The sequence below is a fragment of the Microchirus variegatus genome (genome assembly GCF_963457635.1).
Source record: "Microchirus variegatus genome assembly, chromosome: 2".
Taxonomy (NCBI): domain Eukaryota; kingdom Metazoa; phylum Chordata; class Actinopteri; order Pleuronectiformes; family Soleidae; genus Microchirus; species Microchirus variegatus.
Genome location: NC_139803.1, coordinates 29,906,659 through 29,930,690, shown reverse-complemented (window position 1 = coordinate 29,930,690; position 24,032 = coordinate 29,906,659). Strand labels below are relative to the sequence as shown.

At 38.2% G+C, this 24,032-nt stretch overlaps 1 protein-coding gene across 14 annotated transcripts; it reads left to right on the top strand.

Moving 5' to 3' along the window:
• The first annotated feature begins 179 nt into the window (after positions 1 to 179).
• Positions 180 to 23,033, top strand: LOC310944267 (uncharacterized protein). Of its 14 annotated transcripts, none has more exons than XM_083909989.1 (45): positions 180 to 504; positions 2,093 to 2,251; positions 2,384 to 2,467; positions 2,549 to 2,653; positions 2,740 to 2,895; positions 2,968 to 3,111; positions 3,197 to 3,340; positions 3,439 to 3,582; positions 3,673 to 3,792; positions 4,275 to 4,394; positions 4,480 to 4,524; positions 4,624 to 4,671; positions 4,758 to 4,784; positions 8,652 to 12,598; positions 12,719 to 13,256; positions 13,391 to 13,483; positions 14,252 to 14,347; positions 14,574 to 14,633; positions 14,732 to 14,791; positions 14,895 to 14,942; positions 15,021 to 15,068; positions 15,177 to 15,233; positions 15,352 to 15,399; positions 16,667 to 16,735; positions 16,829 to 16,876; positions 16,978 to 17,010; positions 17,097 to 17,132; positions 17,210 to 17,272; positions 17,353 to 17,400; positions 17,709 to 17,756; positions 17,874 to 17,921; positions 18,452 to 18,496; positions 18,590 to 18,622; positions 18,704 to 18,751; positions 18,841 to 18,903; positions 18,978 to 19,028; positions 19,120 to 19,161; positions 19,657 to 19,704; positions 19,857 to 19,898; positions 20,230 to 20,277; positions 20,494 to 20,523; positions 20,604 to 20,645; positions 20,741 to 20,785; positions 20,857 to 20,895; positions 21,020 to 23,033. In XM_083909989.1, exons 1-45 carry the CDS (start codon positions 495 to 497, stop codon positions 21,103 to 21,105), a joined length of 7,356 nt encoding a protein of 2,451 aa, XP_083766115.1. In that variant the 5' UTR covers positions 180 to 494; the 3' UTR covers positions 21,106 to 23,033. The 14 variants fall into 14 exon arrangements, 11 of the variants coding, with proteins under 11 accessions (XP_083766115.1, XP_083766124.1, XP_083766119.1 ...); XM_083909998.1 differs by having other exon boundaries at positions 8,652 to 12,886; positions 12,992 to 13,256; XM_083909993.1 differs by having other exon boundaries at positions 2,096 to 2,251; positions 8,652 to 13,256.
• Positions 23,034 to 24,032: the final 999 nt, after the last annotated feature.

Genomic DNA, 24,032 nt, shown 5'->3' with positions numbered 1-24,032 from the left:
CTGAGATGCCGCTGTGTGCTGAGCTTTAAGCTAAGAATAACCTCGGTTCTGGGGGATAAAGTTACCTCTGAGCTTCTCTATGTTCTGCTCTGACCTATAAACCATGTGAGGGACCAGAAACACATGGGGGGGGGAGGGGGGCGTTCTGTTTATTCAGCCCTCTGTGCTTCGCTTGGCTCTTTCCTCCCCTGCATTGCTTTCCTCTGCCCCACCATCCCCAGACCCCCGTCTGCCATGCTGCCTCCCTGGCAGCTCCAAATTCCCCAAAACCTCTAAACTTACAATTGATTAATTTACTTCTTTTGTTTTTTTTTTTTTTTCTTCACCTGTGGACTTCATGGATCAGGATCCAAGGCTGTGATCATTTAACAGAAAATGGACTAATTTACTGACTTTTTTTCTGAGGAAACTGATTGGATTTAAAGTGAAGCTTTGATTTGTTTGGGAGGAGGCTTCGCCCCCAACTCAAAGGATTTTACCTGATATAGTTGACCATGGCTGAAGGTAGGAGGACACCTGTGTCAGTACTTCACTATAGAGAAGAAAGAGTTTAGAACACTCTGTATGCTCTGGTATTTAATAAGTGGAAATGTTATGACAGGCTGAATCCTTGTGTGTTGAAAGCTTGTTGCTATAAATACAGGATATCATGTCACCAAAGTATTAGCATTGCTGTCCTGTGACAGACACGACTGCTGCTGCTGCATGGGACTCAGCTCAGCTGTGGTTTTTCTTTACAAACGTGAAACATGAAAGTGTAAAAATACTCAAATAAAAGTCAAAGTTCAGCTCGGAATGGAAGGGAAACGTAAAAGTGTTGCTTGTGCAGTAAAATACATAGTCCAAAAAGCATCAAATCGTTTAATTTTGAGAACATTTCTCAAAATTGAGAAAATTTGAGTTGTTTCCAGAGGTCCTTCACACCTGTCCCTGAAAATAGATGTGCAAAGTGTTGTCTTCTTTACTGTTAATATCAACGCAATGCTGTTTATGATGTCATGTTGTGACAGCTATGTCCAGTGATTCCCTGTGGAGCAATTGTGTGAGGCTGAAATCTTTCTTCTGGTTCACAGATCTACCTGTTTGTAGATTCTGTGAAATGTTGATTTCAGTATGATTTACTCATCATCATCATAAAAACCACTTACTATGACACAAACGACATTTCTTTTTAATAAAAAATAATGTTTCAGGCCTTGAATAATCAGTGTCCATGCAATTTTTCCCTCATAAATTCTTGACATTAGTGACGTTTGACCTGTAAGTCGTTCATTTTCAGAGTAAAGGATGTGTTTTTCAGCGCATATATATCATATATACTGTATGTGGAAATGACTCACGAGTACCGTGTTTGGCGCTCACTCGGAAGGAAAAGGAAGGTAAAGTCACACTGCGTTAGTTAATAATGTTCAAGGCTGTCATTAAATGTCATTACAGTCACAGTGAGGAATAATATGCAAATATCTGTGGAAAGTTCCCGGAATTAAAGTGGAACAGCGGATTATATTCTTCTTCTTCTTTAATCCACTTCCTCCTCCTCTCCACAACCACAAATTATAAATAAATAACTTTATGCAACCGTAATTATGTCATTTGAAAATTACAGGTTACTGTGCTGCAGATACAAAAGTAAGTGGTAGCTTCTTAACATGGACATTTAAAATAGAATTCTAAGAATACATTACACATCACTTATTATTTATGAACCCACTCTAAGTGGATAATAATGACAGGATAATCTATGTTCGATCAGAAATGCTGATTCTGACTTATTTGCATTCATTCATTCATTCATCGTCTAAAGCTTTATCCTCCACATGAAGGTTGTGAGGATGATGTATTTACTAGCTCGTGTCATTGTGTGATTTATAACAAAAACCCTTTTAATCATATCTTCATATATGTATCAAGAGTCAGAATTATTTTTCGAATTTCGTTGAATGAGTCTAGATAAAATAGTGTGTGTGTTTTATCGCAGCAACAATAAAACAAACATATGAGCAGTATTTTCACACAGGAAGTAACTCTGCCTCCTCCTCCTCCTCCTTTTCCTCTTCCTCCTCTTCCTCCTCCTCCTCCTCCTCCTCCTCAGCAGCGCCTCCACAGACGAGCTCCCTCAGGTCCAAAGGTCTGGGCCTCCTCGGAAAGCTCAAAGTGTCTGTGGAGCTGCTGATCGCTCTGGCCGCTCTGCTCTCGTGGGTCGTCATCGGAGTGGTGATGTTCGACTTTGTGGAGTACAAGGCAGTTCCAGGTACGGCCACAGTCACGTGACACATCACAGTTGTTGTTGTTGTTGTTGTTGTTGTTGTTGTTGTTGTTGTTGTTGTTGTTGTTGTCGTCATCAGAAGTGCAGCGTAACCGTGTACATGTTGCGTTCTATCAGACATTCAGCAGATCATCTCTGACCCGGTGAAAGCCGTAAACGACGCCGTTGACGAAGCATCCAGTCTGCTCAATAAGTTTCAAGGTACAGAAGAGGAAGAGGCACGTGTTTCACATCCTTTTAAGTGTCTTAAAAAAACATGCAGAATAACACCGTCTCTTCCAGAATGTGCACCTGACCTGAGCGACCCCAGGTCCACGGCCATGTACGTAGCAGAGGAAATATCAGAAGCAAAAGATGGAGTTGTTGGATATTTTTCCGACGAGGAAGGTACGACGACAACGACTGCTTCACTGTGTCATGAAAATAATATTTTTTAAGATCATGTTGAAACTAATCTTTCCTCCAAACCACAGGAAACTTCTACCTCAGCTACGTCGACCCGGTCACCGTGGGCAGAAAAGCTTTCCACTCAACCAACGAATTCATGAGTGGATCGATGGCTTCGTTCAGGGACAGAGTTTGTGCTGTCGTAGACTCTTTACTGGATACTCTACAGGGGCTCAGTAAAGGTAAGTGTTTTGTGCTTTGAACCCAAAGTTTGCCGTCTTCATTCAAACTAAACCAGTTTTTGCTTTTCTCAGGAAAAACCGACCTCAGCTACCTTGACCCTGTGGCTGCAGGCAGAGGTTTCTTCACTGTTATTAATGAATTCATCTGTGGGCTGGAGGACTATGTCCAGAATGTTCTCGGTGCCGCTCTGGACTCTGTTCTGGATGTGGTGAAAGGTATTTACTCTCTGTGTTTAACCTCGTAAAAAATAACTACACCAGATTATTGTACTGATTTTTTTTTAAATTTCTCTTCCTTCAGGAACCACTGACCTCACGTTCATGGATCCCGTGTCCATTGGCAGAAATCTCTTCAGCGCCATAAATGACAGCGTGAGCGGAGCAGTGGGCTACGTCCAGGAAATCCTCTGTGCCATCGTGGACTCTGCACTGGACTTAACAAAAGGTTTATATAAAAGAGTTTCTCTTTTGTGTTAAATTGTCTTATCTCATGTGTTTGTTTCCAAAAAAAAAGGAAAACTAATGTGTCTTTGTTCTTGTCAGTAACCTCTGACCTGAGCTACTTCGACCCCGTGGTCGTGGGCAGAAACGCCTTCGGTGCCGTAAACGACTCTGTGAGCGGAGCAGCAGGATACGTCCAGGATGTGCTGTGTGCCGTCCTGGACCTGATTCTCAACACGTTCAACGGTAATCATCTGCAATAATAAAACACAGTGTTGTACTGAAGTGGATTCACCCCATCATAACTGACTGTTCTGACCTCTCTGCGTTGATCAGACATCCAGAATGCTGTGGGATTCAGTCCCATGTCGGTTCTGAAGAGAACAGCAGAAATCACCACAGAGCAGCTCAACATGCTCGTCGGCTACGTTTCTTCACCGCTGACCGGCGATCAAGGTCTGCTTTAACTCGTGCTAACTTAGAATTAAAGGTGCATTATGTAATAAATCTAAATCAACTGGCCATAAAATCCTCCTAATATGTCACAGAGACTCAGGAATAATGTTCATATAACAAACTGAACTCACCAACAACAACAGTACAGCCAAAATATTTGCATTAAAAAAAATCTTTTGCAGACTGCAAATCATGTTTATGTATTGAAATCATGTTTTGGCATGTGGCGCCACCTACCGCCGTCTACCAATCATTGCAGTCAGTAGTCTCAGCTGCCGAGCAACCACGGGTTGCGAGTTACGTCACAAAACGAAACCTAAAAGACCTCGGTATTTAGAATTTGAATGTAGTAACCGTTTTTGGCCACATTCTTACATATGGCACCTTTAACATAAAATGACCAAAAAAAAAGTTATATCAAATGACGACACATTTGACACCACAGCAGTGTTGAGGTCTGATGCTCTCTGCTCTTCTTTCAGGGATGATGCCTGAAGTCTCCATCGACCCCATGAAAGTCATCGAAGACGCCGTGCTGGAGTTCACCGACAAGAAAGACGTGTTCCTGGCTTACATGAGCAGCATGCTTGTTGGTGCTCCAGGTATCTTTTTTCCTTTTAGTTTCTCATATACTACATCTAAAATAAAATGTTTAAATGATGTAAATGGGTTATGTTGTCTTCGTAGGTGAACCTGTTGCCACACCTGTGGTGAATATAGTCACTGAAGAAGGTTTTTCCTTTTTATTCCACCCTCAAAAAACAAACATTATATTAGCATGTTGCTGTCACGCATGATTCACAACATTATCCTCCTCTTCTCTTTGTTTAGGTGAAACTGTGGCTTCTCCAGCGGATATAACTCTGGTGAGAAAAAAAGGTGAGTTCACTTCTTACATAGAAATTTTTTTTTTTTTAAATCATTATTTTAAAGTCACAGCTAATTGACTTTGTGTTTAATTTTAGGGGAATTTCTGCCATCAAAGGAAAAAGGTATGTTGTATTTTAACTTCCCAGATGTGTTTCGCCAGCAAATAGTCTGCATAGATTTGTTGTTGTTTTCATGCATGATTTTTTAATTTTGAAGTCTTGTGTTCCGTATAAAACAGCAACTTCATTTAAACACTGTTTTTTATTTTATTATTATGGCATGAATAAATGCCCACGTGCAACCAGGTTGTTATGGATTCTGTGACTGCATCACTCGCTCCGTTTGTGTCATTTACTCTTATTTGCATCTCATGTGAATTCATGTTTTATTCCAATCATCTTTGGAAAGATAAATTGAGAGAATGTATGAAAATGCACATTGTACATCTGCCTTTAATACTGTATTTGTCCACTGGAGTTGCATTTCTCTGTTGCCCTTTCCTTCCTGCGTTGTCTAAGCATCTTCTGTGATCTTGTTTTGTACTGAATGATGCATTATTTTTGTGTGGAATATTCTATTTCAACAGCATTTTCTCACTGGAAATACTCAAACTAACAATCAGACCTGTTGACGTTAAAACTCTGGGAATAGAAATAGAAATTAACCTGGAAATTGATACTGAAATATCCAACCAATGAATAGAGCTTTATTTCAAGTTCTGAGAAACTCAGCAAGTCATCTCTGTTTTTTCATTTTCACAGGATTTGTTGATTGTAAGAAAAATATCTAAACAAACTCGGGTGTATTTTTAAAGCTAATATTTAACACTACAGTAATCTCATAACTCCAGCATGTGTTATTCACTAATGTTACGTGTAATCACTCTCATTGTTGTCATTTCACCTCATTAAAATCCCGTTGTACCTCCCAAAAGAGTTTGGATCACAGTCCGTGTAAAAATGAGTTGATAATGCAGTTGCAGAAATAATGGAAGCTGCCAAAGAGGAAGCTGCTGCTGCTGCTACAGACTCAAAGGTTGATAAGGAGGAGGAGAAGGAGGAGGAGGAGGAGGCGGAAGCTCCTGCTGAAGCTGCCAGAGAAACAGAAGAGGAGGATGATGGTATTCATGTGTTTTCTTTTTCTTTTGTCATATTCAATGGTCACATACAAGATAACAGGCATAGGCACTAAATATGTCACTGTCACATTATTAGCGAAACATGACAGTGAGGAGAAGACAATAGAGGGCGCCGAAGAGGAGAAGGAAGCACAGGAGGAGAAAGAGTTAAAGGCAGAGGAAAGTGAAGAAGAAACACAAGAGGGAAACATTGAAACAGAGACAGAAGAAGAGAAGCAGAAGGAACCAGAAACAGAGGAGGAGGCCAAAACTGCCAATTTGGAAAAAGAGGAGGAGGAGACTAAAACTGATGAATTGGAAGAAGAAGAGGAGGCCAAAACTGATGAATTGGAACAAGAGGAGAAGGAGGAGGAGGCCAAAACTGATGATTTGGAGGAGGAGGAGGAGGAGGCCAAAACTGCTGATTTGGAGGAGGAGGAGGAGGAGGCCAAAACTGCTGATTTGGAAAATGAGGAGGAGGCCAAAACTGCTGATTTGGAGGAGGAGGAAGAGGCCACAACTGATGATTTGGAGGAGGAGGAGGAGGCCACAACTGGTGACTTGAAGGAGGAGGAAGAGGCCACAACTGATGATTTGGAAGAGGAGGAAGAGGCCACAACTGATGATTTGGGAGAGGGGGAGGAGGAGGAGGAGGAGGAGGCCAAAACTGATGATTTGGAGGAGGAGGAGGCCAAAGCTGAAGTTTTGGAAGAAGAAGAGAAGGAGGCCAAAATTGAAGTTTTGGAAGAAGAAGACGAGGAGGAGGCCAAAGCTGAAGTTTTGGAAGAAGAGGAGGAAGAGGAGAAGGAGGCCAAAATTGAAGTTTTGGAAGAAGAAGAGGAGGAGGAGAAGGAGGCCAAAATTGAAGTTTTGGAAGAAGAAGAAGATGAGGAGGAGGCCAAAGCTGTAGTTTTGGAAGAAGAAGAGGTGGAAGAGGAGAAGGAGGCCAAAATTGAAGTTTTGGAAGAAGAAGAGGAGGAGGAGAAGGAGGCCAAAATAGAAGTTTTGGAAAAAGAGGAGGAGGAAGAGGAGAAGGAGGCCAAAATTGAAGTTTTGGAAGAAGAAGAAGAAGAAGAAGATGAGGAGGAGGCCAAAGCTGAAGTTTTGGAAGAAGAAGAGGAGGAAGAGGAGAAGGAGGCCAAAATTGAAGTTTTGGAAGAAGAAGAGGAGGAGGAGAAGGAGGCCAAAATTGAAGTTTTGGAAGAAGAAGATGAGGAGGAGGCCAAAGCTGAAGTTTTGGAAGAAGAAGAGGTGGAAGAGGAGAAGGAGGCCAAAATTGAAGTTTTGGAAGAAGAAGAGGAGGAGGAGAAGGAGGCCAAAATAGAAGTTTTGGAAAAAGAGGAGGAGGAGGAGGAGGAAGAGGAGAAGGAGGCCAAAATTGAAGTTTTGGAAGAAGAAGAAGAAGATGAGGAGGAGGCCAAAGCTGGAGTTTTGGAAGAAGAGGAGGATGAAAAGGAGGAGAAGGTGGCCAAAATTGAAGTTTTGGAAGAAGAAGATGAGGAGGAGACAAAAGCTGAAGTTTTGGAGGAAGAGGAGATGAAAGCCAAAACTGAAGTTTTGGAGGAAGAAACCAGTGTCAAATATCAGTTTGAAATATTTGATCAGGAAGACAAAGAACTAGAAAAAGATGATGAAGCTCCAGAGGAGGAAGGAGAACAACATCACAAAATAGAAGCTGAGATTGAATCAGATGATGAAGATGAAGAGGATATGTTAGCGCTTCTACCTGATGACTATCACCACGAATACTCTGACATCGTTGTTGCTCTTGATGAAAACAACAGTGAGAGCAGAGAAACTGAACCCAAGCAGAGGAAGAAAGTCCAAGTTCCCTCTGAGACGACAAGAAGAGTTAGAACCAGATCTGCTCACAAAGAAGAAGACGAACACGTCCACAAACACGACAAAGGTACAAAACTCATGACATCATCATCACGCATGTTTCATTACTGTTTCATCACGAAAATGTTTCTGAGTGAATGCTTTGGTCATGATAAGTGAACAAAGATGATGTTATCGTTTCATATTTTCAATTCAATGCTTTTTTTCTGGACATTGTGACTGTTTTGTGACTGTTAATCATCAAATATTCCATCAAAAGGCATAATTCAGGTCTTTAAGACTGTGGTTTTATGACGTATTGACATATTATAAACACTGACCTTGGTGAGTGCACACTCATCAGAGACACAAGCCAAACAGGAGTTGTTAATCTGCAACTGCCTCATCAGGAAGTTGAATATGTCACGTTGGGACTTGCCAAAATGAGGCAGCAGCCAACCAGCAGCTCCTGTGGTCCCGCAAGATAAAAACACTGATTAGACAATGTCAATAATATGTCAATACTTCTTCATCTGATAATGTGAAGTCTTTTTTGCCCCCCCAAAAAAGGTTGGTGTGTTTTTTAAGAGAGAACTTGTTGATGATTAAATAAAGTTGGATCTAGCAAGGTCAACAAAGTTTTATTTAGATCACAAGCTCATTTTTAAATTGGGCGTTAAATCCCTGTGTGGAAAGAGGATCTGCAGACTAATGCAGATCAGAACCAGTGAGTTCCAACGCCTTTTCACTTTTTGATGACTCATGCAGATCTATTTCCTCAAGTGCTACTTTAGTGTTCCTCCCTGAAAAGCAGACACTACCTTTTAAAGGGAGTAGGCTATTGGTCGACGTCTTGAGCAGATGTAGATGAAGTTTATCTGCAGACTCGTTGTACAAATGTTATAGTTTTAACAGTTTTTTATTGACTATAGCTTGTTTTGTCTTCTTTAGTGCTGTAGTGCTTTAAGTGCTTATGTGTGCATGATTAGTAGTAGTTTTACTTACCTGCATATTTGTCACATTCACATCTGATGAGAATGATTACTTTTAGATAAAGATGAAATGAAAAAGCTCCCAAAGGAAGAGATTCAATTCAAGAAACCACCAAAAGAAGAGGAGGAAGTGAAGAAACCTTCCATAGAAAAGAAAGAAGTGAAGAAACTCCTCAAAGAAAAAGTTGGGAGACTCATCAAAGAGAGAGATGTCAAGAAACCATCTAAAGAAGAGAAAGAAGTCAAAGAACCTCCAAAAGAAGATAAAGAGGTGAAAAAACTCCCCAAACTGAAGGCTAAAATCAAGAAACTACTTCAAGAAAAGAAAGAAGTCAAAGAGCCCCCAAAAGAACAAAAGGAAGACGGGGAAGAGGTCAAGAAACAACTGAAAGAAAAGACAGAGGTTAAGATGCTACCTAAAAAAGAGAAAGAAATCAAGAAACCACCTAAAGAGGAGGAGGTTAAGATAATATCTAAGAAAGATGAAGAAGAAAGAAAACCACTTAAAGAAGACACAAAAGTAAAGAAATCTCCTAAAAAAGAAAGAACAGCAAAGAAAGCACCCAAAGAAGAACAGGTAGTCAAGAAACCACTTAAAGAAAAGAAAGAGGTCAAGATATCACCAAAAGGAGAAAGAAAGGACAAGAAACAACTTCAAGATATGAAAGAAGTCAAGAAACAACTTAAAGATTTCATCAAACAACTCAAAGATAAGAAAGAACTGAAGAAGCCATCTAAAGAGGAGGAGGTGGAGGAGCCTCCAAAAGTAGAAAAAGAGGAAAAGAAGCCTTCCAAGGAGGATGGAAAGATTAAGATACTACCCAGAGAAGAGAAAGAAGTCAAGAAACCATCTAAGGAAGAGAAAAGGATGAAGCCTCCTAAGAAAGAAGTCAAGGACCAACCCAAAGAAGAGAAAAGGGTCAAGACTACTAAAGAAAAGAAAGACGTCAAGAAACCATCTGAAGAAGAGAAAGAGTTAAAGCCCATTGAGAAAGAAGTCAAGAAGCAACCAAAAGAAGAGAAAGAGGTGAAGCCTACCAAAGAAAAGAAGCTCAAGAAACCAACTAAAGAGAAAGAGGTAGAGAAGCCTTTAAAAGAAGAGAAAGAGGTTAAAATACCACACAAAGAAGAGAAAGAAGTCAAGAAACCATCTAAAGAAGAGAAAGAGGTAAAGCCTTCTAAAGAAAAGAAAGAAGTCAAGAAACCATCCAAAGAAGAGAAAGAGGTAGAGAAGCCTTTAAAAGAAGAGAAAGAGGTTAAAATACCACACAAAGACGAGAAAGAAGTCAAGAAACCATCTAAAGAAGAGAAAGAGGCGGAGAAGCCCCCAAAAGAAGAGAAAGAGGTGAAGCCTACCAAAGAAAAGAAGGAAGTCAAGAAACCATCTGAAGAGAAAGAGGTAGAGAAGCCTTTAAAAGAAGAGAAAGAGGTTAAAATACCACACAAAGACGAGAAAGAAGTCAAGAAACCATCTAAAGAAGAGGAAGAGGTGAAGCCTCCCAAGAAAGAAGTCAAGAAACCATCTAAAGACAAAGAGGTAAAGCCTTTAAAAGAAGAGGTTAAAATACCACAAGAAGAAAAAGAAGAGGAAGAGGTAAAGCCTACCAAAGAAAAGAAAGATGCCAAGAAACCATCTAAAGAGAAAGATGTGGAGAAGCATCCAAAAGAAGAAAAAGAGGTCAAAATAGCACACAAAGAAGATAAAGAAGTCAAGAAACCATCTAAAGAAGAGAAAGAGGTGAAGCCTACCAAAGAAAAGAAAGAAGCCAAGAAACCAACTAAAGAAAAAGAGGTAGAGAAGCCACCAAAAGAAGAAAAAGAGGATAAAATACCACACAAAGAAGAGAAAGAAGTCAAGAAACCATCTAAAGAAGAGGAAGAGGTGAAGCCTCCTAAAAAAGAAGTCAAGAAACTATCTAAAGAAGAGAAAGATGTGAAGCCTCCTAAGAAAGAAGTCAAGAAACCATCTAAAGACAAAGAGGTAAAGCCTTTAAAAGAAGAAAAAGAGGTTAAAATACCACAAGAAGAAAAAGAAGAGGAAGAGGTGAAGCCTACCAAAGAAAAGAAAGATGTCAAGAAACCATCTAAAGAGAAAGATGCGGAGAAGCCTCCAAAAGAAGAAAAAGAGGTCAAATTAGCACACAAAGAAGATAAAGAAGTCAAGAAACCATCTAAACAAGAGAAAGAGTTGAAGCCTACCAAAGAACAAAAAGAAGCCAAGAAACCATCTAAAGAGAAAGAGGTAGAGAAGCCTCCAAAAGAAGAAAAAGAGGATAAAATACCACACAAAGAAGAGAAAGAAGTCAAGAAACCATCTAAAGAAGAGAAAGAGGTGAAGCCAACCAAAGAAAAAAAAGAAGCAAAGAAACCATCTAAAGAGAAAGAAGTGAAGCCTTCTAAAGAAAAGAAAGAAGCCAAGAAACCAACTAAAGAGAAAGAGGTAGAGAAGCCTCCAAAAGAAGAGAAAAAGGTTAAAATACCACACAAAGAAGAGAAAGAAGTCAAGAAACCATCTGCAGCGAAAGAGGAAGAGAAGCCTGCAGAAGAAGAAAAGGAGGTTAGCGTACCGCACAAAGAAGAGAAAGAAGTCAAGAAACCATCAAAAGAGGTAAAGCCTACCAAAGAAAAGAAAGAAGTCAAGAAACCATCTAAAGAGAAAGAGGAAGAGAAGCCTCCAAATGAAGAAAAAGAGGTTAAAATACCACACAAAGAAGAAAAAGAAGTCAAGAAACCATCTAAAGAAGAGAAAGAGGTGAAGTCTACCAAAGAAAAGAGAGAAGCCAAGAAACCATCTAAAGAGAAAGAGGTAGAGAAGCCTCCAAAAGAAGAAAAAGAGGATAAAATACCACACAAAGAAGAGAAAGAAGTCAAGAAACCATCTAAAGAAAAAGAGGTAGAGAAGCCAGCAGAAGAAGAAAAGGAGGTTAAAGTACCGCACAAAGAAGAGAAAGAAGTCAAGAAACCATCAAAAGAGGTGAAGTCTACCAAAGAAACGAAAGAAGCCAAGAAACCATCTAAAAAGAAAGAGGTAGAGAAGCCTCCAAAAGAAAAAAAAGAGGTTAAAATACCACACAAAGAAGAAAAAGAAGTCAAGAAACCATCGAAAACAGAGAAAGAGGTAAAGCCTACCAAAGAAATGAAGGAAGTCAAGAAACCATCTACAGAGAAAGAGGTAGAGAAGCCTGCAAAAGAAGAGAAGGATATTAAAGTACCACACAAAGAAGAGAAAGAGGTGAAGCCTACCAAAGAAAAGAAAGAAGTCAAGGAACCAACTGCAGAGGTGGAGAAGCCTCCAAAAGAAGAAAAAGAGGTTAAAATACCACACAAAGAAGAGAAAGAAGTCAAGAAACCATCTAAAGAAGAGAAAGAGGTGAAGCCTCCAAAAGCACAAAAACAAGTGAAGACGCCCTCAAAGGAGGACAAAGAGTTCAAGATACCACACAAAGAAGTCAAGAAACCAACTAAAGAGAAAGAGGTAAAGACGCCTCCAAAAGAAGAAAAAGAGGTTAAAATACCACACAAAGAAGGAGAAGGAGGCAAGAAACGATCTAAAGAAGAGAAAGAGGTGAAGCCTTCCAAAGAAATGAAAGAAGCCAAGAAACCATCTACAGAGAAAGAGGTAGAGAAGCCTCCAAAAGAAGAAAAAGAGGTTAAAATACCACACAAAGAAGAAGAAGAAGTCAAGAAACCTTTGAAAAAAGAGAAAGAGGTGAAGCCTACTAAAGAAGAGAAAGAAATTAAGGAACCATCTGAAGAGAAAGAGGTAACACCTTTAAAAGAAAAAAAAGAGGTTAAAATACCACACAAAGAAGAAAAAGAAGTCAAGAAACCATCGAAAGAGGTGAAGTCTACCAAAGAAGTCAAGAAACCATCTAAAGAGAAAGAGGTGGAGAAGCCTCCAAAAGAAGAAAAGGAGGATAAAATACCACACAAAGAAGAGAAAGAAGTCAAGAAACCATCTAAAGAAGAGAAAGAGGTAGAGAAGCCCCTTAACGAAGAAAAAGAGGTTAAAATACCACACAAAGAAGAGAAAGAAGTCAAGAAACTTGCAAAAGAAACGAAAGAAGTCAAGAAACCATCTAAAGAAGAGAAAGAGGCGGAGAAGCCTCCAAAAGAAGAAAAGGAGGATAAAATACCACACAAAGAAGAGAAAGAAGTCAAGAAACCTCCAAAAGAAGAGAAAGAAGTCAAGAAACTTCCAAAAGAAGAGAAAGAAGTCAAGAAACCATCAAAAGAGGTAAAGTCTACCAAAGAAACGAAAGAAGTCAAGAAACCATCTAAAGAGAAAGAGGTAGTGAAGCCTGCAAAAGAAGAGAAGGATATTAAAGTACCACACAAAGAAGAGAAAGAGGTGAAGCCTACCAAAGAAAAGAAAGAAGTCAAGGAACCAACTGAAGAGGTGGAGAAGCCTCCAAAAGAAGAAAAGGAGGATAAAATACCACACAAAGAAGAGAAAGAAGTCAAGAAACCATCTAAAGAAGAGAAAGAGGTAAAGCCTTCTAAAGAAAAGAAAGAAGTCAAGAAACCATCAAAAGAAGAGAAAGAGGTAGAGAAACCCCCAAAAGAAGAAAAAGAGGTGAAAATACCACACAAAGAAGAGAAAGAAGTCAAGAAACTTCCTAAAGAAGCTAAAGAACTTGCCAAGAAGAGAGACACAAAGACAGGTATACTTAGTGAATATTCTAAATAAGTTGATATGGAATGACCCAAAAGGATCCACTGACATTAAAAACCAAAATGGTAAATTCATGGCGACACTATCAGTGTCAGAAAATAAACTTTTTTTTTTTAACTTCAGATACCAAACCTAAAAAGGCTGTAAGAATTGAAGTAGTCAAGAAGAAGGTCACGTCTTTCCTCAGGAGGGAACATCTTAATGTCACAAAAGCAGGTGAGAAAACATTGAATTGTGCTGTAAATGGTCAGAAATATCCAAAATGAACCCCATTACTTCATGACCTCTTGTGACTACTGTAAGGGTTCTGCTTCTTACCTTGAGCAATTGGTTTCAATTCCACTATTGCTGTGTATTTATTCTACACTCTTAGAAATAAAGGTTCTAAAAGGGTTCTTCTACAAGAGCTGAGGTTCTACCTGGAACCATTTGCTTCGGAAAAACCTTTTCCCGAAGAAAAGGTTTTTCTAGGGTTCTTGGTAACACTAATGGTTCCAGTAAGAACCATTTTGATCCAGAGATACCCTTTAAAAAAACTTTCCTGAATAAGGGGTTTTAAAAAGGGTTCTTGGTGGAACCCTCCAAAAGGGTTCCAGGTGGACAAGCCAAAGAACCATATATGGTTCTATTTAGCACTTTTATTTCTAAGAGTGTACTCAAACAATACAGAAAATCGGGACCGTATCAATGTTCCCCAGGTCCTATGTTCCCCGCTTTGTATGTGACCGGGGAACATAGGACCCTTTCTCTAACCCTAATCCTAACCCTACCCTTTTTCAAATAAAGGTCCTATGTTCCCCTGTCACATACAAAGTGGATCTTTTTTGGGAAAAACGGGGGAACATAGGACCAGGGGAACATAGGTACGACCCCCAGAAAATCCATATCAGGACATTTTTGAATGTTGCCAAAATTAAAATGAATTCTAAGACAAACATTTTCAAATCAATGTAGAATCATTGCATGAAACTTTGTGCTCTTCAGCTGAAGAACCTCAGAAGGCTGTCAGGGTTCTGAAAGCTGCGAGAAGGCGGATCGTTCCTGTCCTGAAACAGGAACGTGTGAATATTACAAAAGCAGGTGGGTCAAAGGACACTGGACTGTGCAGGAGTTATTCTGACTTCATTTGATGACTTTGGTTTGATTTATGACGGACACACAGATGATGTTTCATTCAAAAGCATGAGTTATTTCATTGTTTACTGTGTTAAAGACTATTTGTTAAGTGGTCACTGCCTGTTAAGTCATTCGTCAACACAATGTGTTCAGTTGCTGTAAGTGATTTTATTATTTCCTCCACTCTCAGAGGTTCCTAAGGTTCCTCAGGTTCCCAAAGTGAAAGCCAAACCAGTATCTGCAAAGAAAGGTACAAGGATATTTATTCTGTTTAGAAAACTGATTAAATTATTCACCAATATACACAAATATTATTTTATCATCTTTATTGTATATTTTATTCTCCAGTGGCAGTTTCTAAGGAGACCAAGGAGGAACCAAAACCAAAGGTCAAGCCTGTAAAACCAGGTAATGCAGATTCACGTATGGTCTGCTGCAGTCAAACATGTTTCCTTCCAATCCAATATAATCACATTATTAAAACATGTTTTCAATTCCCTATTATTTGCAGATATTGATGCACTGAAGGAAAAGCGAAAAACTACCCCTGCAAAGAAAGGTAGGATTTAGAAAGTTTGACTTAGTGATGTTCAATATTATATAAAACCACTTCCTTAACCCAGTGTTCTGTTCTTAGAAGCAGAAATGACTAAAGAAAAGACGAAACAAGTTCCTTCAAAGAAGGGTAAATTAACCATTAACGCTGTACTATAGTTTGCTATTGTATTTATTTTATATGCTATTGTATATGAGGAAGAAGTACACAATTCTAATTTAAAATGTTCTGTGACAGCAGAAGCTCAAAAAGAAAAGGCCAAAGCAGCAGCAGCAGCAGCACCTGTGAAGAAAGGTAAGTTTCACATAATGAGCTGGTAAATTACAATCATTTGGTGATCTTCAGGTCATCTAACAACTAAATAATTCATTAATAGTTAAAGTGTTTCTAACGTTGTGCTTTTGACACACAGAGGTGGCTGCTCCAAAAGAAAAGGCCAAACCAATCGTCCTGAAAAAAGGTAAGAGAGAAGAAACTGTTACTGTGTCACGTCTACAACTACTAAACTTCTACAACTACTAAACTGCTACAACTTCTAAACTTCTATAACTACTAATACTACCATAACTACTAAACTTCTTCAACTACTAAACTTCTACAACTACTAAAACTACTACAACTAATAAACTTCTACAACTACTAATACTGCCATAACTACTAAACTTCTACAACTACTAATACTACCATAAATACTATAACTTCTACAACTACTAAACTTCTACAACTACTAAACCTCTACAACTACTAAACTTCTACAACTACTTAACTTCTACAACTACTAAACGTCTACAACTACTTATACTACCATAACTACCATAACTACTAAACTTCTTCAACTTCTAAACTTCTACAACTACTAATACTATCATAAATACTATAACTTCTACAACTACTAAACTTCTACAACTACTTATACTACCATAACTACTACAACTATTAAACGTCTACAACTACTAATACTACCGTAACTACTACAACTACTACAACTTCTACGACTATAAACTTCTAAAACTACTAATACTACCATAACTACTACAATTACTAAACTTCTACAACTACTAAATTTCTACAACTATTAAACGTCTACAACTACTAATACTACCGTAACTACTACAACTACTACAACTTCTACAACTATAAACTTCTAAAACTACTAATACTACCATAACTACTACAACTACTACAACTACTTAACTAATACAACTACTAAACTTCTACAACTACTATACTTCTACAACTACAACAACTTCTCCAACTTCATAGTAGAATTACAAACAGCCAATAATAACCACATAATATTCAGAACATGTTCGGGGGGGTTAACAATTATTTTAATTCTAATTTTGAAATTAATAAAATACAAACATTAAAAGATTCTGCATTTCAATCTGTGATGTAAAACTATGGAATATTATGGGATGAGGGTGTGATGGTTACAGAAGGCTGTTAATTCATTTCTTTATTTGCATATGTTGAATATATTATTTATGTTCCTGTGTATCCATTTTTATTTTTATTTTTTGTTCAGTTTAAATTGGTCCTTTTATGCATGTGTCCCTTTCTATGTGATGATGTGTGTATTTCAAGTTATCATTAAAATGATTCTACTTAGTATTATGCGTATTAGCACTAATTACTAAGGACATGTGTCACCATGTAAGTTTAAACGTTCAAATCAAATCAAACTTCAAATGTGTTTAAATATATGTTGAACTGTTGGTCTACAGAACAAGAAAGCCCTTCTAGAAACGCCTCCCTGGTCAAAGAGAGGGTCAGAGTTGTGCCAATGAAGAAAGGTGATGTTCTTTCATTTCATATCATTGATCAGTTTTATATATAGTGTTCTTCCTGACGTAAAGATCGAGTTTTTGTTTCCTTTTTGTTTCCAGCAGTCAGGCCACCTAAAGAGAGTGTCAGAATTGTCTCTGCAACAACAGGTACAGCTTATTTATATTGTATGATAATATTTCACGTGAGAATATTCAGTGGTTTTTCACACAGAACACTAACGACAGCGTGTCACGTGTTTCCTCTGCAGCTGAGAAGCACAAACCAGTTTTAGCAAAGACAGGTAAGACTGAAGGGTCCTCTGATTTTGTCTGTTTTAGTTTCACTGTCGTCTTTGGTGTTTATTATTTTTGAAAATCTCTTCAATAGAACCTGCTCCTCTCAAGACAAAGCCAGTGGTCAAAGGTAAGAGTTCTTCACATCTTTCACTTTCCTTTCAGCGGCTGATTTTCAGACTAACCTGCTATTATTATTTCCTGCAGAGGCAGCGCACAGAAATGTGTCTCTGACAAAGGAGAAGGTGAAGCTTGTGCCACTCAGGAAAGGTAAACACTGAATTATATTCACACATGGAAACAAACTTCATATCATATTAATATTATACTGTTGTTTTCTCTGACTTTAGTGTCTGTAACTCCAAAAGAGAAAGTCAAACCAGCCTCATTGAAAAAAGGTAGTCATTATTAATCACCTTATCTGTGTTTATATATATTATTTACTGTGAAAGGACTTTACTTTCTTTATTCATGAGAAAAAGCAATGTATTGATCACATTTGAAATATTAGAGAAAAGGATCTTTGTCTATAAAGTGTCCAGCACTGGCATATAATCCAGATTATGCTTTCTAACGGCAGCCTTGTGTTCAGCATCTCTTAGTCTAATATTAAATATTCTTTGTCTCAGTGCACAATTATTTCTTCAATAACTTTCACACCCTAACCCTGTGCTTATGTCGTTTTCATCACTTTTTGTTTTATAAGCTGAAGTTGTGAAGGAGAAGAAAGTGGAGCCGGTGACTCTCAAAACAGGTTTGAGTGGATTATATTCATGATATGTGATATTTTGACTCTGCACAGAAAAAATGAATAATGCTATGTAATATATTGAAAATAATCTAATATTGTTGTCATCTCTTGTTTTAAAAGCTGAAGTTGTGAAAGAGAAGAAAGTGGAGCCGGTGACTCTGAAAAAAGGTTCGAGTCGATTCATGATTTAATCGATGATTGATGATTGATGAATGATTTAAATTTATTTTTACTCATTTCACAGTTCACAACCTTTTTATTTTGAGTGATGATCGGCTTGAAAACAGTTGTTCAGACAAAGACAAAAATTGTCACACTGCTCATGTGGAGGACTCAAACACTCATGTATCACATATGACACGTTTGGCTTTATAGGGTTAAGAACATTCTTACACAGTGAACACATTCTTTAGCGTTCATGGAAGCTTTTATTACTGCAGCAGCAAAACAAACAGCTCAGAATGTAAGAGTTTATTGATAATGTGTGTTTTTCTTGGTGTTGAAAAGCATCTTTGTCATCTTCATGTCGATACTGGAGCCTTTACTACACAAATATCTTCATGTTTCTGCTGTAATTCTTTCAATGAATGTTTACTACCTTAGTTTGCTGCACTGCACCAGTGTGTAAAAGCTTTCTCAGCTCATAGCTTTTCAAATATTGTGCATTTGTTTTAGTTTATTTGTTTCTTCTTCTGTAGAAGCCGTGGAAGACAAAGAGAAAAAGACAAAACCCTCACAGAAAGGTGAACTGTCTTTGTTTGTTGTATGGAGATTTATTTTCTTTTTAAAAAATCACTTCAGCTACTAATTTATCTTTTCTCCTTTTCTTTTTTTAGAAACTGAGGCCAAGGCCGTTCTTGTCAAAAAAGGTAGGGCAAATAAAATCTAAACAATCCAACCAAAGAAAAGTGAAGTAACTTGAAATGATTCTCATCTCATCTTCTGTTCAGAAGTCAAACCTGTGAAGGAAAAGCCCAAAGCACTTCATGAAAAGAAAGGTAAATGTTTTAATTTTAACATATGTGCTTATTTTAGAGTTTTTTTTAATTTATTTTAATTTATTTTTTGCTGCTTTTGAATTAAATAGCTCCTTCTAAAACAGAGGTCGACCCAAGAGAGGAAAAGGTCAAATCCCTGCTGAAGAAGAAAGGTGAAATATTGATCATCAAATGTGTACGATTAACAAATCATTTATTGACAATCTTTATATTCTGATTCACTCAGAGGAGCCACAAGCACCGGAGAAAATAACAGTCAAACCACCTGTTAAAAAAGGTAAGAAAAACAAAAACAACATGTGATGTAAATTACACAAAAACTCAATGATAACTCTTATAATCAACCTATTTTCTTTGTGATGGCACAGCTGCGTTGAAGGAGAATGTGAAACCGGTCCGTGTGAAGAAAGGTACTTTAGTAACGCTTCAGTACAAACAGGAGTTAGTTTAGCTGTCGCTGGACTGACGACATATTAACCCTTTGACTTTTTGGACGACACACTCCTAAAAATCATCACCTAAAACAAACAGCAGAGACATATGAACTGTATCTGAAGGCTGTGACTCAAAAGTGACCAAACCAACATTTAGGGAATGTTACGTGCTTGTCATCCTTTGTTTTTTTTTTGGGATAATTTTGTTCATGCATGGAGTGTGTATTTATGTGATATAGTATTTAATTCCAGCTCAGGCTGAAATACAATGTATACAAACAAAGTGTTATACTCTTGACACTAAGTGGAAAAATGTCCCATTGAAACTCATTCAAACTACATTTTTTTCTCTCGCTTTCATTAAAACATAATACGTGCATTTTATTATTTATGGGGTGCTAGTCTCGATGCTAATGGTTTGGTAAATCCACCGTTTGTGTTTGTCCTGACTGTCCACGTCTGACCTCACAGAACAAGAGGCTCCTAAAGACGAGGAGAAACCTGCTGCAGTAAAGAAAGGTACAGCGATTTGTGCAAAAGATTACGTTTTAAATAAGAGCGCTTTGTTCATTTCTGTTCATCAGAAGAACATTCGGTGAGGATATTGTGACTGTATTTTCCGATTCTGTTGGTTTTCAATCAACTGTTATATTTTCTCCCTGATGAAACAGCCGTGTTGAAGGAAAAGGTCAAACCAGTGCGTGTGAAGAAAGGTACATTAGTGACGCTTCAGTAGAGGCAGCAGTGGTAATCTGACCTAATCCCATGACCATAATGAAGACCACTGTAGAAGACATTTGTGGATTAGTTAGTGTGTAGTTTTTTTTTGGGCTGCGTATTTTCTTGCTGTTTACTTATGTGACAAATGTAGATTTATCCAGTGATTTTATGGTGTTTGTTGTCACATGTCATTAAAGTAAACACATGTAAACACTGAAGCAGACAGAAAACACATTTTAATCTGCATGCACTAATGAATAAAACAGCATCTGTTAAAGTACTATCTCCAAACAACGTGGTGTTTTCTTCTTGTTTGTGAAACAGAGGTCGAGGTTTTAAAACTAAAGGCCAAACCTCCTGCAGCAAAGAAAGGTACAATATCTCACTTTATTATATCTATTATTAACTCTGCAGTAGTGGAGAGAGCATTTAGAAAAACTTCTGTATAATAAAATACTGTTAGATATAAAAATGTTACTCCAGTAAATGGAGAGTGTCATATTCTCTCTATAAACTGTAGTTAAATACAAGTATATATATACATGTATATATGCAGAAGTCCTAAATGAAAATGTTTTTTATACACAGAAAAACCAGCAGAGAAGAAAGAAGATAAAGGTACACGGTGTCAAATCCGTAGAGAAAATGCTTGCGTGAAATTCATAAAAATAAATATTAATCCTCGTTGTTATTTACAGAGGACAGAGTCCTGAAGGAGATCCACGTGTCTGCAAAGAAAGGTATCTTTGTCTGTCTGGTATTTACATTGTCTGAGTTTAAAACACATGAATTGACTTTGTTTAAACACAAAATCAATGTTTTATTTCTACAACAGAAAAATCTGTGGAGAAGAAAGCTGCCAAAGAAGACGCAGTTAAAGGTGCTGTATGTGAACGTGCTGTCATTTCATCTCCGATAAAACTCTGTCAGTGACATCGTTTCTGTTTCCAGCAGCTGAGCCTGCTCTGTCTGACAGCTTCATCATGGAAGGTACACATTCCTTTGTCATGCTCTCATATCACACACAAGTGCTGAAGATGTACTGACCTCTGACCTCTCCTGTAAACTCTCCTCCTGTGACCTCTCCACTGACCTTTGACCTCTCCCTCCACAGAAGACCTGCCTTACTTCCAGTGTTTCTTCGTGGACGAGGACGAGGCCCAGTTTCCGTTCTACGCCTTCTCGCCGCTGCAGATCTGAAGCCTCAGCCTGACTCAGCCTGAACTTTGAACGGAGTCACTTTTCTCGATAACGACGAGGTCACATCATCACATCCCCGCGCTGCTGAAACGCGGCCGCTGTTCACTGTGACAGCAGAGGTAACGACAGGTGATGGACCATGATTATTATTACTTTTATTTCTTTATTTCCAGATTTGGTTGAGCTCTCGTACCAAATACATGCAGTCAATGTCATTCCTTTCCACTTCTTTTTTTTTTAGTCTTTTTAGACCTTTTACATGGAACAATGTCATGTTTTAATGTCAACATGTAATAACCTCAAACACAGATATATATACTGTATGTATCACCACACTCCAACACAGTGCTACTGCAACCTGGTGCACTTATTTTAAAGTACTAACATTTACAATCACACCGTGTAAAAGCCCGTGTTTACTTGAAAAGTGGCTTTGTACAAAAACTGCTCACCGATATTTTTCTGTTTATTCATGGCTGTAGTTTTAGCTTCTCGCTAAATGGCATCATGCGGTGTAAAAACTATTCATTTCTAATGATTTCCTCACAGTTTTTTTCTCTTTTTCCCTATTGGGCACAAAAAGGAAGCAAAGCATGGATGAAAGGAAGTTATTTTTAAGATACAGCACCAATATTTTCTTCCTTTTTTTGTTATTATTTGTATTTGGTACTTGTTTTTTACAAAGGAATGACGATGCGCTGTATAAGAGAGCTCCCGATCTTACTGATGAAACACGACTAAACGACTAAAGTCTTAGAAAAACTCGACCATCTAGACAAAATCTGCACCAGCTCCTCGTTTTCACTTTGGTGCTAAAACAGGAAAGCGTCGCGTCGCCTGAACTCTCCGAGCTTTTGCTGCCTTTGTCAAATATCAGAGCGACACACAGACCAAAAACCCTGCGTGACTGCGAGCGCGTGGACGTGGAAACTTGACAAACTGTGGAAACTTTGTGAGTGAGTTTACGCGAGTGTGAAGACTCTGTTTCCAGGTTCACTTTTTATAGAAGTCTGTGAATGTAATATTGTCCGTTTCATGCTGCTGGCACATATAAATGAATATAAATGCACATCGTACTGTGACCTAAAGACGGTGCTGTGATGCAGAATATAAACAGGATTTATATAAGGATACAGGCAGAGGATGAATTTAAATACTGATAAATACTGATACTGATGAATATGAAGTCTCTGATAAACACTGACATCTTGCAGTCTCTCAGGTTGTTGCAGAGCGCGTCACGCGTGTGTGTAGAATATGATCACAGGTGTAAACTGGTGCGTTCATTCATTCTCAGTGAGTTTGTACTAGTTCTTCTTTACATCTCGCAACATATGCTGCGTCACAGATGGTGATTAATGCTTGTGGCACTAAATCTGAGACGATAACAACACGACAGGAACTCACGCCATGCTCCTCTGACACTGTTGAGGTGTGTGTGTGTGATGTTCCTGTCTTTGAAAGTTTTTATTTATTTATGAGTTACTGGATTTGAATTTTTTTTTAAAAACTGATATAAGTCTTTTGGATTCACAGTGAGTGAACATGTGCAATACATAAATGTTTGATTATCTCAGTGATGGAACCACTGTGTGTTTGTCTGATGTGCATGACGTGTGTGTGTGTGTGTGTATTTATTTGATTTTATCATGAGAACTGCATCATGAAATACTTGAATTTGTGAATCAGGATATATTTTGGCACCAGTCACTCACGTTTGCCTCACCAGTGTCGCAAAATAATGAAAACGGCAAACCTGTAATTAAATCAGTCATGTTGTAAATAGCTATAGGAATGGGAAAAGTCATCTTTATTTGCTGAAAAAATGACAAATTATGGGTCATTTTTCAGTTCCACCTTCATTGTGCCTGTGAATAGAAGCAGTCTGACAATAAAACATGCAAAGCAATGCAAATGTTGTCTTCTTATTATGCCACGAAGAAGAGACAGTTTGACCATTTTCTTTCAGCTGTGAAAATGATTTTCTGCCACATTTACATCATTTATGTCTTTATATGGGATTTAATGAGTGGGTTTTCTGTTCCCCGTTCTTTAAATCAACTTTATTAATAGTGGAAGAGGATGTTGCCTAATTACTTTAAATTACCTAAAAATCTCTACAAAAACAGTTACACATTTGAACTTTGAAATTTAAATGACGTCATCTTTGAACCGTATCACAAATGATTCATTTATTATCTTATTTTGAAAACCGGATGTCCTAATCCCGCCTGTCCGCTCGTTCGGGATCCATTTAGTGATTTACCCTGGCTTGACCGTAGTTGTTTACTTTATCGCGATCCCCCTGCTGCTTTCAAGCGTCCCCTGGAAACACTGCCGTTGTGTTGTGCGGTGGCCCTGAAGTGCAAACCACCATCACAAATAGGAAGAAAACATCAGCAAATAACAAACAAAACAGAAATGCTAATTAAACACAACTGCTAATCACAAATACAAAACGCAACGAGGAAAAGTGGACTCCTCCTGGTTTAGTGCGGTCCGCGCCCTCCCCTCTCCATAAATCTAATTGGAATCATCCATTTCCTGTTTGCCAGTGCGAACTTCTGCGGAGCCAGCAGGAGGACGAGGAGCAGCGGGACAAACATTTGGTAACTGCTGCTTAAAAATGATCCACACTTTTATTAGATGTTGTGTTGACGCTCTGTTCACACCTGCTGTTAACATCCGACCTGAGTGATGCGATCACAGGTGTTCAGATTACACCTGCTGCTAATGCTAACGCTTATGTGACGTCACTGCTCCACAGTAAACACACACCTTACATTTCATTTGTCTTCACATACAAATGATGGTGTTTTCTGATTGTTACACAAAAACAATGAATCCAGGAAATGTTTATGTTATTATTTTCTTTGTTTGGTCCAGAAAATGTTTGAAAAATGTTGATCAGTGTTTCTCTAACCTGG